The 15,343-nt window shown below is 37.6% G+C and overlaps 2 protein-coding genes and 1 pseudogene across 3 annotated transcripts; 1 reads left to right on the forward strand and 2 right to left on the reverse strand.

Annotated features, from left to right (window-relative positions):
• Window positions 1-234: 234 nt before the first annotated feature.
• Window positions 235-5,622, forward strand: LOC105130760 (uncharacterized). 2 transcript variants are annotated; one of them, XM_011033423.1, is made up of 2 exons: window positions 235-1,057; window positions 3,295-5,622. In XM_011033423.1, exons 1-2 carry the CDS (start codon window positions 845-847, stop codon window positions 5,221-5,223), a joined length of 2,142 nt encoding a protein of 713 aa, XP_011031725.1. In that variant the 5' UTR covers window positions 235-844; the 3' UTR covers window positions 5,224-5,622. The 2 variants fall into 2 exon arrangements, with proteins under 2 accessions (XP_011031725.1, XP_011031727.1); XM_011033425.1 differs by lacking the exon at window positions 235-1,057 and adding an exon at window positions 2,416-3,074.
• A 1,340-nt stretch (window positions 5,623-6,962) lies between these two features.
• LOC105130762 (uncharacterized) lies at window positions 6,963-9,544 on the reverse strand (annotated as a pseudogene).
• An 855-nt stretch (window positions 9,545-10,399) lies between these two features.
• On the reverse strand, window positions 10,400-14,127 carry LOC105130763 (BTB/POZ domain-containing protein At5g03250-like). The gene is made up of 4 exons (XM_011033426.1): window positions 13,802-14,127; window positions 13,117-13,186; window positions 11,365-12,582; window positions 10,400-11,130 (listed from the first exon to the last, which is right to left on the reverse strand). The coding sequence occupies exons 1-4, from the start codon at window positions 13,858-13,860 to the stop codon at window positions 10,594-10,596; spliced, it is 1,884 nt and encodes a 627-aa protein (XP_011031728.1). The 5' UTR covers window positions 13,861-14,127; the 3' UTR covers window positions 10,400-10,593.
• Window positions 14,128-15,343: the final 1,216 nt, after the last annotated feature.

The raw sequence follows: 15,343 nt of genomic DNA on the forward strand, positions 1-15,343 counted from the left end.
ATTTTAATTTTTAAGAATTAAAATAATATTGTTTCAAATAATTTGGAGCTGAATCCAATATAAATTAGAGAGTGGATAAGTTAGATATCAAATATACTTGCGAAGTGTGGCGACGAGACTGAGCTGTAAAAGATGATGAAAGAGTAAAAAAGAGAGAGAAAGGAAATGCAGGAAGTGAGTAATTCGATGGCCAAGAAATGCATGATTGCTTGCATAAAGCAACCAACTAGCTTTCTCTATTCAACCAAAACGTGCCCTTTTTTTTTAATTATTTTTTAATTTATTTATGTCACCTTTTACCACTCTCAAAGTCTCACAACCATCCCATTCCCACCTTCAACCAAACAGCAGCAGCTGCAGCAAAGGTCCAAATTCAAAATCCCGTAATCTCTCCAAGAAACCCACTCGCGTCTCTCTCTTCAATGGCGGCCGAGAAGAACACCACAAGAAGACTTGTACTGCTCTTAAGCCACCTGTTTCTTATTCTGTGTCTGAGACTGAGTCACTCCCTTTGACATTTTTTTCGGGCCTTACAAAACCCACATTTTACTCTCTAGAACATAACAACACACCACAAAACAAAAACAACACTCCATCCACTAACGCCCCTCTCTCCTGTTCTTGGTTTTCGTGTTCCATTTCTACTTTTGTTAAAAACCCATTACTTATCTCTATCATCCCAAGAAAGAAAACACAAAAAGGAAGCATCTTGGAATTTCAAAGGCTTTCTTTCACTTTGAGATCTGTTCCTGTTTTTATTTTTTGTGCTCTTGCTCTGGTTAGTTTCTTTGAGTTATTGAATTTGTTTTCTTGAATCTTGAAAGAAGGATTCTTAGAAGTAAAAATGGGGAGTAAATGGAGAAAAGCAAAGCTGGCTTTGGGTTTAAATCTTTGTGTTTATGTACCGAGAACTCTAGATGATTCAGCAGCACCTTCGAGTGAAAGATTATCTGATGCTGCTTTGCTTTCACCTACAAATTGGGATTCTAGGCCAATGACACCAACACCATCTTCGCATGGCTTAAGGTTGGCCAAGAGTGGAAGCAAACCATCCAAGGTTTGTTTGCTTTATATATATTTTCACACTTTTATAGGAAAGGATTGGACTTTATTGTGCCTTTTCTTTTTTTCTTGATGGGTTTGGGTTGTTCTTTGTTGAGGCTTCAATGAAGAAGTTCTGTCTGTAGTTTTTGCTTTATTCTGGGCCTTGTGCTTCACGGCTAGTTCATAATTTAGATGTCTGCTTTTGCTATGCTCTATTATGGCTTCTGCTGTTGCCTGAGCTTGTGATTTTCAAGTAAATATAGGCGATGGACCTCTAATTACCTGTTTTGCTTTTGATTCCTCAGAAGATAGAAAGAAAGGTTAAACAACACCTACTGTTTTTTTAGTTGTTTTGCTGATCCTTAAGACCCCGGTTCGACTAGCTCTAATAAGCCAAATACGTGTACTACCGTTAATTGAATGAATGTTTTCCCTTGTTTGGTGTGGCGTAGATAAAGAATCTAGTTTCCCAGATTTTCATTAATTTCTTTGCCCGACGTCGTTTTCACCTTCAAATGTGGGGTACTGGATTCTTTATAAGCATTTATCTCCTTTTTTTTTTTTCACGACGTGGACAGCTGAAACAGTTTAGGCATTTATAAGTGTTTTCCATCTTCTTTGTTTTATTTTCGTTTTAGAGATTCTGCATCATTAATCATGGATTTTTTTGCTGTTTTTCCTGCTTCTAATGAAGTTGTAAGAGCTTGTGTCTTTGTTTCTTGTTGGGCTCTAATGCTCATTTTTAAATCAACATCCAGCTAGATTCTGCGTCTGTCTTTGGATCTGGTTTGATAATTTTTGCCGGCATACCATCTTTGTGCAGAAAAAATAGACTGTAGAATTGAATGAAATATTTTTACTTGGTCTGATACTATATCAGTAATTTTGGCAGTTTCTGAGGAGTGCTTGAAATTATTGAGCTGTGTGGCTGATGTCACGTTGTTTTGCTTTTTTTGACCTTGTGCCTTGTGGGGTTACTGCCTGAGTCCCTTTCTGAACCATTACCAATTGCCTTAATAGTAATAGTAAAAAGCAGCTTGTATTGTGACTTGAACTATTTTGAGTATTTGATTGCAAGCTTTCTAGGTGTGAAAGTTCTCAGAGAAGTAAAAGAAAAGACGGGAAAAGAATCACCATAAAGCAACTTAACATTTCCCTTCCTTTCATAGATGTTGATTTGGATTTAGCATTGTTTCTCCTGTTTCTGTTGAAAGCTTTGGTTCATCTGTATCCACTGTGTGGTTGCTTGATAACCTTCAGAAGTCATTCTCTTATTGTAACTCTAAATTTCCTAGTGTGCCCCATATGTCTGATACCTAACACTGACTTCCGTTTAATCTTAATGGTGATTTCTTGCTGCTTTTGTGCTTGCCTTTTTTATAGTACTTCTTTTATGGCCTGGCCCAAGGCCCTGAAGCTTTTGACACCTAAAATTGTAATCAGTTGTGAGTAGTGCTACCTGATCAACACGAAATAACGTTATATTCATCTTTTATTGAAACCAGAGAGAGAGAAATAAGAAAACGGGAGGATTACAAGTCACAATCTTTGAAAAATATTTAGAAATTCATGTTATTCCGTGACAGATTGCCCAGAGATTACATTGATATGCTATCAGTATATTGTCATGCCATGTGCCTTTTGTTGTGTTGAAAGTCTGTTTTCTTGATTATTAGATGTCAAAAGTAGTTTCTGATTTGCAGTTCAAACTGACATATGCAGCCTCTTAATATTAGATTCCAAGTTCTGGGAGATTCATCTTAAACTAACCAGCCAATCACAGATTTTGTGTCGTAATCATGCTTTCAAAAGTTGGTGAAAATACATATTTTTTGTTTATCTTCTTAACTCTGTTTTGTGGTTGGAAGCTTTTGAGGGGACCACTTTGTGGGTTTATCGTAACATGCTTCCAGATTAACTCCTTCACTAACCTTGAGTGGTCCTGTGATATGGCAACTTCTACCAAGTTAATATTGTTGTTACCATTCTTTATAAAGTATTGAGACTTGTCAGGTACCTCAATGCAACAAGTAATTCTTTTTCTGTTTTGTGGATTAATTTTATATTCATAATTCTTTCCTAGACGAATGTTGTTGATGAGATTAATGGTGTGCTATAGCATCCTCATGCTCCTAATCTATGCTGCTACTACTTTCATGACTGTTATGAGGGTTTTTTTTTTTTTGTAAATTATTTCAAATTTCATCTGATACCTGTTCTTTCTGGCATGTTTTTGATTTGCAATGTCAGCAAACCTGCTCAATATGCCTGACTAAGATGAAACAAGGTGGTGGACATGCTATTTTTACTGCAGAGTGCTCACATTCTTTCCATTTCCACTGCATTTCTTCAAATGTCAAACATGGCAACCAACTCTGTCCAGTTTGCAGAGCGAAATGGAAAGAAATCCCCTTTCAGGCACCAACTTTGGATCCCCTGCCTGGGAGAGCATCAGTAGGTTGGCCTCAAACTGATGCCATGATGAATGTGGTCCATCGATTACCTCCCCCACCACGTCGAGATCGGCGGCATGTTGTGCCATTGCTGCAGGTTCCTGAACCTAGTGTGTTTAATGATGATGAATCCTTGGATCTCCAACCTGCATTTGCTGAGAGAAGCTCTGGAAACAAAATTGCAGCAGGCCACAATGCTGGTAAAATAGTAGAGATCAAAACATACCCAGAAGTGTCAGCCGCATCACGTTCTAATTCTTACGATAACTTCACTGTCTTGGTCCACCTCAAAGCTGGTGCAACAGTTGCAAGAGAAAACCCCAGAGCGAACCTGGCTAGCTTACCTCAGCTATCTCAAACTCCCCGTGCTCCAGTTGATCTAGTCACAGTGCTTGACATCAGTGGTAGCATGGCAGGTACAAGGCTGGCATTGCTAAAACGAGCAATGGGGTTTGTTATACAGAACCTTGGCTCCAATGACAGGCTCTCAGTTATTGCCTTTTCTTCCACTGCCCGCCGCCTCTTTTCCCTTCGTAGAATGTCTGATGCAGGCCGGCAGCATGCACTTCAAGCTGTCAACTCTTTGGTTGCTAATGGTGGGACCAACATTGCTGAAGGTCTGAGAAAGGGAGCCAAGGTAATGGAAGAACGAAGGGAAAAGAATCCTGTGGCAAGCATTATACTTCTATCTGATGGGCAGGATACTTATACTGTCAGTGGTAGTAGTGGTAACCAGCCTCAACCAAATTACCAGTTGCTCCTCCCTTTGTCGATTCATGGCGGTGACAGTGCAGGATTCCAGATTCCAGTGCATGCTTTTGGCTTTGGTGCAGACCATGATGCTTCGTCAATGCATTCCATTTCAGAAATTTCTGGAGGCACCTTCTCTTTCATTGAGACTGAAGCTGTGATCCAGGATGCATTTGCACAGTGCATTGGAGGTCTTCTGAGTGTTGTAGTGCAGGAGTTGCAAGTGGGGGTTGAGTGTATGCACCCTAGTATCCGCCTTGGCTCATTGAAAGCAGGAAGTTACCCGAGTCGTGTGATGGCTGATACCCGTTCAGGGTTTATTGATGTTGGAGATTTATATGCTGATGAAGAGAGAGATTTTCTGGTTTCCATCAATGTTCCAGCAGAGTCTTCCATGAATCAAACATCACTGCTAAAGGTGAGATGTGCATACCGGGATCCTTTAACTAAAGAAATGACAACATTAGAAAGTGCAGAAATTAAACTCGAAAGACCTGAGATATCTGGAGAAGCAGTAGTGTCAATTGAAGTGGATAGGCAACGCAACAGGCTCCAAGCAGCTGAAGCCATGTCACAGGCAAGAACCGTAGCTGAACAGGGAGATCTAGCTGGTGCAGCTTCTATCCTTGAAAACTGCCGAAGGTTATTGTCAGAAACTGTATCGGCCAAGTCCCATGATCGATTATGTATTGCATTAGATGCTGAGCTCAAGGAGATGCATGAAAGAATGGCAAGCAGACATGTATATGAGGCATCTGGGAGAGCATATATTCTATCAGGCCTAAGCTCGCACTCATGGCAAAGAGCAACCGCGAGAGGAGACTCCACTGACGGTTCAAGTCTTGTTCAATCTTACCAAACCCCATCGATGACTGAGATGCTTACTCGATCTCAGGCTACATTCCTGGGCAGTCCATCAGCTCAGAGACTTGTTCAACCATTATGGTCATTTGGATCACGACCAAAGCCAAGGTGATTACTTAGGACTATTGTGGGCATTATCTTCAGGTAGTTTTTTTCAGTGCCTTCCCTTTTTGTTTTCAAATATTATTTGGGGTTAAAAGGATAAAATTGGAGGTAAGAAGAGAGTTTTTTTTGTACTGTGATTTTGCTGATGTCACGTGTAAATGAATAAAAACTGGAAAAGGTGTGGGGGGATATATTTGAGAGGAAAGAGAAAAGGAACACTAGGTAGGTTTTACAACTTTTGCTCTCGTATTTGTGTTGATGGGGGTGATGTACATAAGGAGCAGCGGTACTTTCTCTGGGATAACTGGGTATAAGTTTGTAATTGTGGAGATGGTTGGGTGAAGTTTTCGCCTAATATAGTTTACCTGCTCTCAATTCTTTTAAGAGAGTTAATTTCTTTTGCCAATTTAATTCTCTCTCTCTCTCTCTCTCTCTCTCACTTGTGTACATGTCCATGCGTAAAATACCTATTTGGGCCTTCACATCATTTATATCAAGCACTGCCGAAGGAAAAGAAGAGAATCATGTTCCATGTTTCTTCGGTCATAGAATAGAATGAATCTTTATACTGTAGATATTAACTTGTTGCCATGCCTGCTGTGGATTACTTGTTGGACAATTGTATGTCCTGAAGCTGCGAGTTCAAACTATGATCAGAGGAATGAGGAAAGTGAAAGAAAAAGCCAGAGCAGAGAAACAGCGAAGCATTAAGCGTCCAGTAAGTCATAACTCAATGGTGCAACAACCAGACAGAAGAAATGGAATTTCGCCAGAAATAATGCCAGATTTTTTATGCATACACACCGGGTTGTTTCGCTCTGGAAAGATGGTACCATCATTGTGGATTACTTGTCTGGAGCCTAAGCCTTGCGTTATCATTTGTTCTTTAGCACGGAATTCTTGAAATTTGCATCAAGTTAATATACACTGAGGGGTTGTTACACTGCTTTAATCTTGGATACAGTCATAATGTCTATTTTTAATTCTTACATTCAGAATTCAATGGTTGAAAAGGAAATGGACATTGTGCTTGTGAAAAACTAACAAGGAATCCTTATTAGTTGAGGGAAGAAATAAAATATGAGATTAGGTACAGAAAATTGAATCTAAAGAGAAATACAGGTGATTTTAACGGAATACAACAGCCTGTGAATGGTGGATGCACGTATCATGGAAGGGAGTTGTACCAAATTACTATCCATGTTCTATGTAGTATTCTTAAACGAAAACTCTCCTTGGGGAAGGCAAAACTTCTCGAGCACCCATGTACAGCAGGCCTACTAATTCACCTCCGCTTCGAACGGACAGATGGATTCACCTACACTGCGAGAAGCGCCACCACCTCCACCAGGAGGCCTGCCTGCTGGACGTTATAGACGATTATTTTCTTGGTAATGCCTTTTTCATTCCCCCGCCTCTATAACATGCAAAGGTAAATATCAGTTGCTACGATTATTTTGTTTATTTTTACTTTCCTTTTTCTTTATTTTTTCAATTTTTTAAAAGTCCAGGTTCTGGTTTCCGTCCATGTTTGTTTCCACCCGAACCCCCACCTGCAGTGTGACGACTTGATTATGTAATATGCATGTGCAAAGTTCTTATAAACAATGATCACACTCTCAAGTCTCAATGCCGATCCTTCATATGAAGTACCATCGACAAATGCACAAGAGAGAGACTAGTATGATTCTGTACTAGTTTTTCGTGGATAGTGTACTTGGTTATAAATATTAACATTCAACCTCCTCAGGCAAAATCGGATGCTTGTATCACATCTATTCACTATTTAATGCTGAACAACTGGGGCATATGGAGGAGTTGCACCCGTAAAACTGGAACAGTACAGCTCTACAAGTCACACAAGATCCCGTGGACTTCACAGCTGAAGTGAAATATATAGTGACAAAAGCAACAAGCTGAAACTAGCAGCAGTAGCCCGACAATTTGAGTTATGCTATAGAAATGTCTACTTTCGTACTAGTAAGTTGTTTATGTCTACCTTCTTCTGCAAAGCCTGCAAAACACAAAGGAATGTAAACTATAGAAATGTCCTTGGAATTCTTTTATTAATTTGAGCTATGCTACCAGAACCATAATCACCTTTAACTCCTCCTCCAATGATAACTTTTTAGGCTTGTATGATCCTGTTGGTCCCGATATAGATAATGCTTCTTTTGTCTCAATAATCTCCCATTCTTTATCATCTTTCACCTTTGCAATATCCTTCCTGGACCATAGAATCCCACCACATTAGTAGAGAGGATTATGAAATGAAAACCTGAAGATAATGATGTGGAATGAGGCGCTTTTAGGCACCGGAACAGTGTTTAAAACAGGTATTTTTTCATGCATAAGGTTAGAATGAAGACTGCTAATTGTTATACGATCACAAAAGCATATATTTATTGATCATTTTGACAACAGCTATACCATGAACATGATACGATGAAAGCCATGCCAGAGAAAAACTAGCTATTTTGCAATCATTTGGATTATAAGATCAATTTATCAGTTCTGGTCCTACTGTAGTAAAAAGCCATGCCAAAGTTTAAACGGCTTGAAATCAATTAGCGGTCTTAGTCAATCTCTTCCAGTGAAGCCACAGGATCCAACTGACTGTTTTCACTCATATTTCGACGTTACCACACAAGAAATCTACCTGAACAAAACTGGGTAGTTTTTTCATGTGATACATTAGAGATTAGAAAGATATTGTTTGGCTGTTGTCTCGAGGAAAAAAAAATAAAGACAAGGAGAACGTATCTCCCTTGCTTCTGCTTTTAGATTTATTTTTTATCTTTATTTATATCTCTTCAAACAAATATGTTTTTAGCTCTAATCTCTTATCTTTTCTGAACTGGACACTGACTAAACGCAATTAAAAATCTTCAAGTTACATCAAGAAGTCTTATGCCAACTAACTCCTTATTTTTCATAAAGCAAGACTTCTAGACAACTAGTTAATACATGGATCAAGGAGGGAGAGAACAAGCAAATCTCCTACAAAATGTGATCGCCTCCATAAATGATAGTTCAGCCATGAAAATTCCAATCCCAAGAAACACAAGTCACCACCAGAAAACAAACCCGACCTCCTAATTTCTCCCAAAGCAAGACTGTTAGACAACTTGTTGATCTCTAACTGATGCTACATATATCAGAGTAGCAAGAGAATAAATATTTCCTCTAAAATGTAATCTCCTCCATTGATGACAGTTCAACCTCGATCTCCTCCAGAAAACTAGCATGGCCAAAAACTGATACCAACAGGTTTCCAAGTTACCCCAACTTACAATAACTCCCCATCTGCCAGCCTTCAAAGAGAGTAAAATAACGAAACACTGACTATACTAGCATCTTCATATACTATATCAACCAGCTGCAATTCCTGTCTGCTACTATTTGCCAACATGAGCCAGATAAAAAAAAAAAAAAACCCTTAAAATTAGGTCACTTCCTATTTTAAATAATTCAAATCAGCCACACCTAAGCAATTTGTGATGGTTAAGAAGGGAAAGTGAAAAGTTAGCATCACACCTGCTAGCATGATTACCCTTGAAACCCTCACTGGTTTTTTTTTTAATAAAACCACATCAGAAAATAAAAAAACCGCATAAACTCACAAACTTTTTAACAAAGTTAACATACCACGAACAGAAGCTAACGTTATCAGCCTAGATTCAGCACCAGCCTAATATAAAAACAAAAACTACGAGCTGGATTTTCATAAAACCACAAAAAAAAAAACTGTTCTGAAATGAAATTTTTACAATGTTACATTATTACAAAGGTCTCATCTTTCATCATAGGATCTATAAAGCTACAAACTTTTTCATAAATTGAGAAAAAGAAAAGCGCAAGCCTGCCATGCAAGAGATGAGCAAGTCCTAAAGTACCCATAACAGTGAGAGAAATCATGGGGAGACCGTATCTGATAAAGGGGTGGCCTCTACCTGAACGATGATGCCCGTGGTGTCTCAATCTTTCTAGCTGTGTTGGTAATTTTTTGGGGCCGGCTCATATTGGTCTCAATTGTTGACATTTTTTCACTAAATCACTCACGATTACGTGCATCAAAGGTTAGAGATTCTTCGGTTTTTGGTCACCAATTGGAAATTTGCCCCATTTTGTGTTTTGATTTTCTATTTTCTAGGGTTTGATTATGGATTCTGTCTTAGGCATCGATCGGTATTGCTATTCGGCTATTTTTTAAAATGTTGTTTCTGAAATATAAAAAATACTTTGAAAAAACACTTTCGTTGTCAAACACGCTTACAGATTTTAACTGCTTGATTTGAGGAGACTTTTACATGTTTGGGGAATTTGAATCTGCCGGGCTGAGCTTTTGTTATGGTTTAACTTTAAAAAATTTAGATTTGAACATGAATTGAAAAAAATGCAAACCAGGTGATATTTGTTGAAGTTCTCAATAAATTTCAATTAACAAAAGCATCGTTGCAAGGGAGGAGTAAAATAAAGAGCTGGCACAAATCAAGCATTAATGGCCTCGCCAATAGCTACTGACAGAGTAAAAGGGTCTGAACACTTGGTATTTGCTGCATTAGCAGGGTTTTGGTTGAGATCTAACCGCATTGCCCCTTTTTGATGAATGAATGATAACAATCAAAGTTAAAAGAGTATTGAAAACAATGAAGCATTTCTAAAAAGTTAGCGATTGATTCAATTGACCAACTTTAATTCCCGAATTTCAGGAAAAGCTGGGTCGAGAAATCCCACATATTGGCGGGGGAGGTCAGACTGCGCGATATAGGAGCAATACATCATCTTGACCCCATCTTTTTAAGTTGACTCTATAATTTGTTAGAAGATTGTACAATTGTTTCTTTTCACTTAAAGTTTACGTTTAAAAGCAAAAGGGAGTGTTTCTTTTGATGATCCACAAGCTGAGAGGCATACTCAGGGAGTTAGGTTCTTAGTAAATTATGGATGCTTGGGTGCACAATGACCACATATTGAACAATTATGTATTGGCGAGTAAAGCAGTTTCATGTTGTCATCTGCTCCATTAGAAACATCAGGGAGACCAAAACAATTGAAAACAGAAGCAGAAAGTTATGCTGAAACAACCTAAGATTCTAGTTTGCGCGCATGGGACATGGATTGAGAGAAACGAATCTAATTTGGAAAGTTTGTGCTGAAAGAGGACAGAAAGACAAAGATAGTAAGGAAGCAACCAAAATTATAAGATCAAAATGAATCCGAGAGAATGTGAACGTCCTACAATATAAGTTGCGAATATAATCACAGGATAAGTTAAACCAACTTCTAAATAGCAAGTAGCGACACCTAGACAGCTTAAGCAAAACTCAAGAAAGGAGATGTCTTCTTCTTTTTTTCTTTCCGGAGAGTTTGATGTTCATTTTACTGATTCATTATTCTGATTTTCTCCTCCAATTATGAGTGGTGCTGAGGACGTTGGTAATTCTTTGGTATCCGTTGGTTTTGATGCTTTTGGATCCCCATATTTTAACTTTGATCGACTAAAACCAAACTTTCTTAACAAGATGTTCCAACTCGACACCTTTGTTTTTCCCAGCTTCTCAATCTCTTGTTTCATGCTCAAACACTCTTTCTCAAGCTCGGAAACTCGTTCTTTCATGTCATCTACCATGATGTGGTCATGTATGGCTCCTGCTTGAGGATGTAAATCATTTCTCGCAAGAGCAAGATTCCCACTTAGGTTTTGTGAGTTATCAAGGTTTTCAGAGACAAAGAACCAGCCAGAAACAGAGGTGCGAAGCCGTAGTTGTTCAAAGAATACAACTTGGACAATGACTCTAAGAGGTAGCCTCTCATTCTGGGTTGCGTGAGTGCTGGCTTCCAATGAAAACTTTTGACAGTTCATGAGCCTGCAAAGCTGTTCCCTCTCAGAATCTGTTAGCCATGGATGAGCCTGCAGTAAAAGAAAATAAATATTAGTGACCACTGAAATAACGAAGCATAGGTCCAAGTCACATGAAAATAGCTTTGTAGGGAAAGAAAAACAATTTTAAACATGCTCCATTTTGAACAATGTCATTGGACAATGAACAAAGAACTCCGTAAGCTTGAATTATATCATCAAATTTATTGTTGAACTTCAGGAAGGAAACCAGATAAAGAACCATTTGAAGATTATTGCCTTTACCTTAAGATATATATCAATTGCTCGGTAAATTCCATCATCTATTGGCCTGGCATAATCAGGGACTGCAGCAGCAAGAGACTGAAACTTCGCTAACTTCAAATTAACATCAGATGCTACCTCTGCTAGATATCTATCAATCAGATTTGCCACCATTGTTATTGGAATGAGCGAATGCGAACTTTCAGTTATTTGCCCTCCATGTTGGACGTAATTTGATGTGGGATCATCACGATCCATCAGCATGAAATGATCGAGAATTCGCTGAACACAGTCGATATCATAAAGGGTTTCCACTGAGTAGCCTGAATTTGGTATCAGAAGGTCTTGAAGAGATGCTTCATCCAACTGGGTTCCAACCCGTTTCTCTAAGTTCTGTCGGCATGATGGACTCGCATGTATTATCATGGCAGTTCGCAGAAGCCTAAGCAGGAAATTACTTGGAGTAACACCCTTTTGATCAGGCAACAATTCCACTATTTCTTCAAGGAGACTCCTTTGATCTGCTTCAGACGTAGCAGAAATAGTTGATCTAGATGCAGCATAGTCTCCACTCTCTATGCTTGATTTCCTACCCAACAAAGGGAGATGCTTCTTTGCATAGTACATTAGTGCCCCAGCAACCCTCTTAGGCTTCATATCATTTGAACGAACTGCCAGAATTAGCCTTTTGTACAGAGGTAGTCTAAGCAAGGAAACATCCTCATACCACCAATCCTCACCCACAGGATGCGGCGTGGCTGAAGTACGTATTCCATTCCAGAATACAGTGCCATCTGGGTTCCTATTGTCGCTGCCACCTTGCATGGGCCAACTGAACAAACTTGGATCTGCGCAAGCTTTCATTGCCAGGGAATTAATGCATCTCGAAACAATATGAAGCTCTTCTGCTAGTAGAGGAACCTCTTCGCAGGTTTTAAGAGCTTTAAGGGAGTCTGTCCAGCTGCCAAATACTTCATTGAGAAAATTTTCTGTTTGTGTGATGAGGTTTTCCTCCCCATAGTCTTCACTCATTCCAAGATACTCAGCGGCACATCTGAGACTAACTACATTCAATGCAGTGAGTTCCATTTTTATACCATAGCAGAATTTGGCAGCAAGCAAGAAGGTTTTGGCTCCACCAGGTACATCATGAAGTTGTAGAACACACCTTTTCTCGTCCTCGCTAGTATGCTCTCCAATAAGATTTTCTAGTACTTCACTTCTGGAGAGCAATGGAAACTGCAGGAGATAAAAGAGAGAACTCCGCTCAATAGTAAGTAAATAAAATCATAAAAGTGAATGCTAGCAGGTATTTTATCCCTGTCTACCACGGTTTTAATTAGCTAGGCAGAAGAGAAGCCTTTTGTTCTTCCCCGATGAATGTTAGAGCACACCAAGGCCAAGGCGTAAGAGTCGTATCATTATATCTGAGAATAAGAAGCATAGAGGAAACAATCGAAGAAATAATAACAGGATGGAGATAATTGCTTCCAAAAATTCTTTCCATTTTACTAACTCCATTCATTAAAATTTTCATAAACAACAAAGAAAAAGGTATGAAAGATATTATCATTGCTAAATCTAGTTTTGATCCATGATATCCTAAATATTTTGAGGTGAAATGAGCTAATTCAGCGCACGGAAGCAATATCTTCCAAAATCAGAACACGACAGATGAAATTGGGTATAAGAAAACAAATAAGATTAAATGCCAGTATGAAATCCTTTATGAGGTGATAGAATAAAAGTACAGTTTGGCCATGTAGCACACACCTTGTGAAGATGGAAAGACATCTCCCCAATTTCAATAATGACATCACTTTGAAGCCCGGTTGAGCAAAGCCTGCACCAAGGCACATTCTAGTTTTATTTAAAATGCAGATGGAAATCTCTAAGCAAACTCTGTGCACATAGAAGTACAGTTAGATATCAAGTGAGTTTATGCATGCGCTCTTCATAAAAAAATTTAGCATCCATTAATGATACAATGCCTGAATAATCCTTTTTGTAATCCAAAAGCAGGTGAAAGTAAATCCAATTGATACTGCACACGGTAATTAGAAATGACTCCTCTAAAATTTTCACCTCAGAACTGAAAAGGGGAAAGACCCCACTTATTTATCTGATACCAGTTATCATTATATTGACTACATCAAAACCACTGCATAATGCCAGTGATCATTGTAAATAATCATCTTTACACACACATTTCTCGAACATAATAAGCCATTATAAATGCACAACAACCACACATTAATTTTCATTTAACACTGTCATAATCAACCCAAAAACTCATCTCAACATAAAAACAAAATAAACCCATTATATGATTTCCAACCTCGACAAAAACCCACATTCTCAGATCATCATTGCAGCCAGTCCTTAACCATAATCAAATACATCACATTCATCCACACACAGATATACAAATATATATGTAAAGAAAAGAGTGACAGACCAGGTATGGCCATCGAGATGAAAGACTTCTGATTTTGATCCCAGCTTCATGCAAGCCATGTATAGCCTAAGCTATTACAAACGTTGTCAAAGCAACAATCTTTTTCTGATGGAAATATCAAAGAAACAATCTTTTAATGAGAAAAAGCGATGAAAAAGGTGATTTCTGAATTCTGATAGGATGGAAAGGGAAACGAGTGAAAAACAAAATGTGGGCTTTGGTCTTCGTTGATAAATTTTGCAGCTTTTCGGGTAACAAAGTAAAAAATAATAAAGATTTAGAGTAAACAAAGAGTCCCGAGTCCAAGGGAAAAATCCAGGAGCAGAATCGGTTGCTGCTTTTACAAGAAAAAGGCAGAGTTTGTTTCGGTCATCCTTTATAAGCACTTCCTGTTTTCTTACGTTAGTACTAGAGAGGCAATAAACATTTAAAGTATGCTTCGTTTGTTGTTACTATTCATTCTTGAAATTATCTCCAATTTAATTGTTTATGGTACCCAAAGAATTGTCCTAGCACTGCTATTTACCGCGATTGATTTCCTTGAGAGCCAAACAGAGCATGGTTGAATTTTTACCTGCAATTTTATTAGCATAAAAACAGACAAATGATGTTATTTGCAAACAAAATATTCACCTAACGTAAGGAACATTTAAAGTAGAAATGTTTGGAGGAGTGCAAAGTGAAAATGCAAGATTAAGAGATTTAAGAGCTAACATTTCAACTTTGAGCCTTGCGACATGGGACTTTGGGATAAAGGATCTTCCATGGGACAAAAAAAAAAGTACTTTGTTTATTTCTTCTTCTTTTTTTTGGGTTTTTTTTAATTGGACCCATAAATAAGTGTTTAATATTATATAGTATTTTAAAAGTATTTTTTAATTGAAGATATTTTAAAATAATATTTTTTATTTTTTTAATTTTGATATTATCATGTTCAAATCTTCCAAAAATACATATTAATTTGATATTTTTTAAATTAAAAAAATTAAAAACACACTTTAAAAATATACAAATCAAATTTGGTCTTATTTTTTTTAAAACCATTATTATTCTTAATAATTTCTTTTACTCCTACCACGTCAAGATTATCTTAACATTTTATCTTCAAAACTTACTTTTTTAATATTAAATCTTCAATTTTAAATTATAGAAAATACAATATAAAAATATACATGGTATTGTATTTATTTAGATTTATAATTTGTTAAATTTATATAATTTATAATTTAAATAAACTTGTGTTTAAGAAAAATATTGGATTAAGAATTGTTATTAGATTCCTGTGAAATCAGCTACTCATGCTTGAAACAGCTAATGATTCCTTAAAATCAGCTACTCATGCTTGAAACAGCTAGCACCCACTCAATTAACAGCTAATGATTCCTTCCCTTCAAGAATACTGAAAATTTACATAATTTTTAATTTTTGAACTCGTATATATAAACTGGCCGAACAATCAATATTAATTTTAAAAAAATAGACAACAAATGATTCGTCAATAGACCAGCCCAGTGAGGATTGGGGGTTCGAGAGGCGAAATTA

Source organism: Populus euphratica, unplaced genomic scaffold (assembly GCF_000495115.2).
Source record: "Populus euphratica unplaced genomic scaffold, PopEup_1.0 scaffold29.1, whole genome shotgun sequence".
Classification (NCBI taxonomy): Eukaryota; Viridiplantae; Streptophyta; class Magnoliopsida; order Malpighiales; family Salicaceae; genus Populus; species Populus euphratica.

Coding starts and splice junctions, on each gene's coding strand:
- LOC105130760 (XM_011033423.1), top strand. CDS start 845: ATGGGGAGTAAATGGAGAAAAGCAAAGCTGGCTTTGGGTTTAAATCTT. Junction 1,058..3,294: donor GTGGAAGCAAACCATCCAAG/GTTTGTTTGCTT, acceptor TTGCAATGTCAG/CAAACCTGCTCAATATGCCT.
- LOC105130763 (XM_011033426.1), bottom strand. CDS start 13,860: ATGGCTTGCATGAAGCTGGGATCAAAATCAGAAGTCTTTCATCTCGAT. Junction 13,187..13,801: donor CATCTCGATGGCCATACCTG/GTCTGTCACTCT, acceptor GCCTTGGTGCAG/GCTTTGCTCAACCGGGCTTC. Junction 12,583..13,116: donor TGTCTTTCCATCTTCACAAG/GTGTGTGCTACA, acceptor TATCTCCTGCAG/TTTCCATTGCTCTCCAGAAG.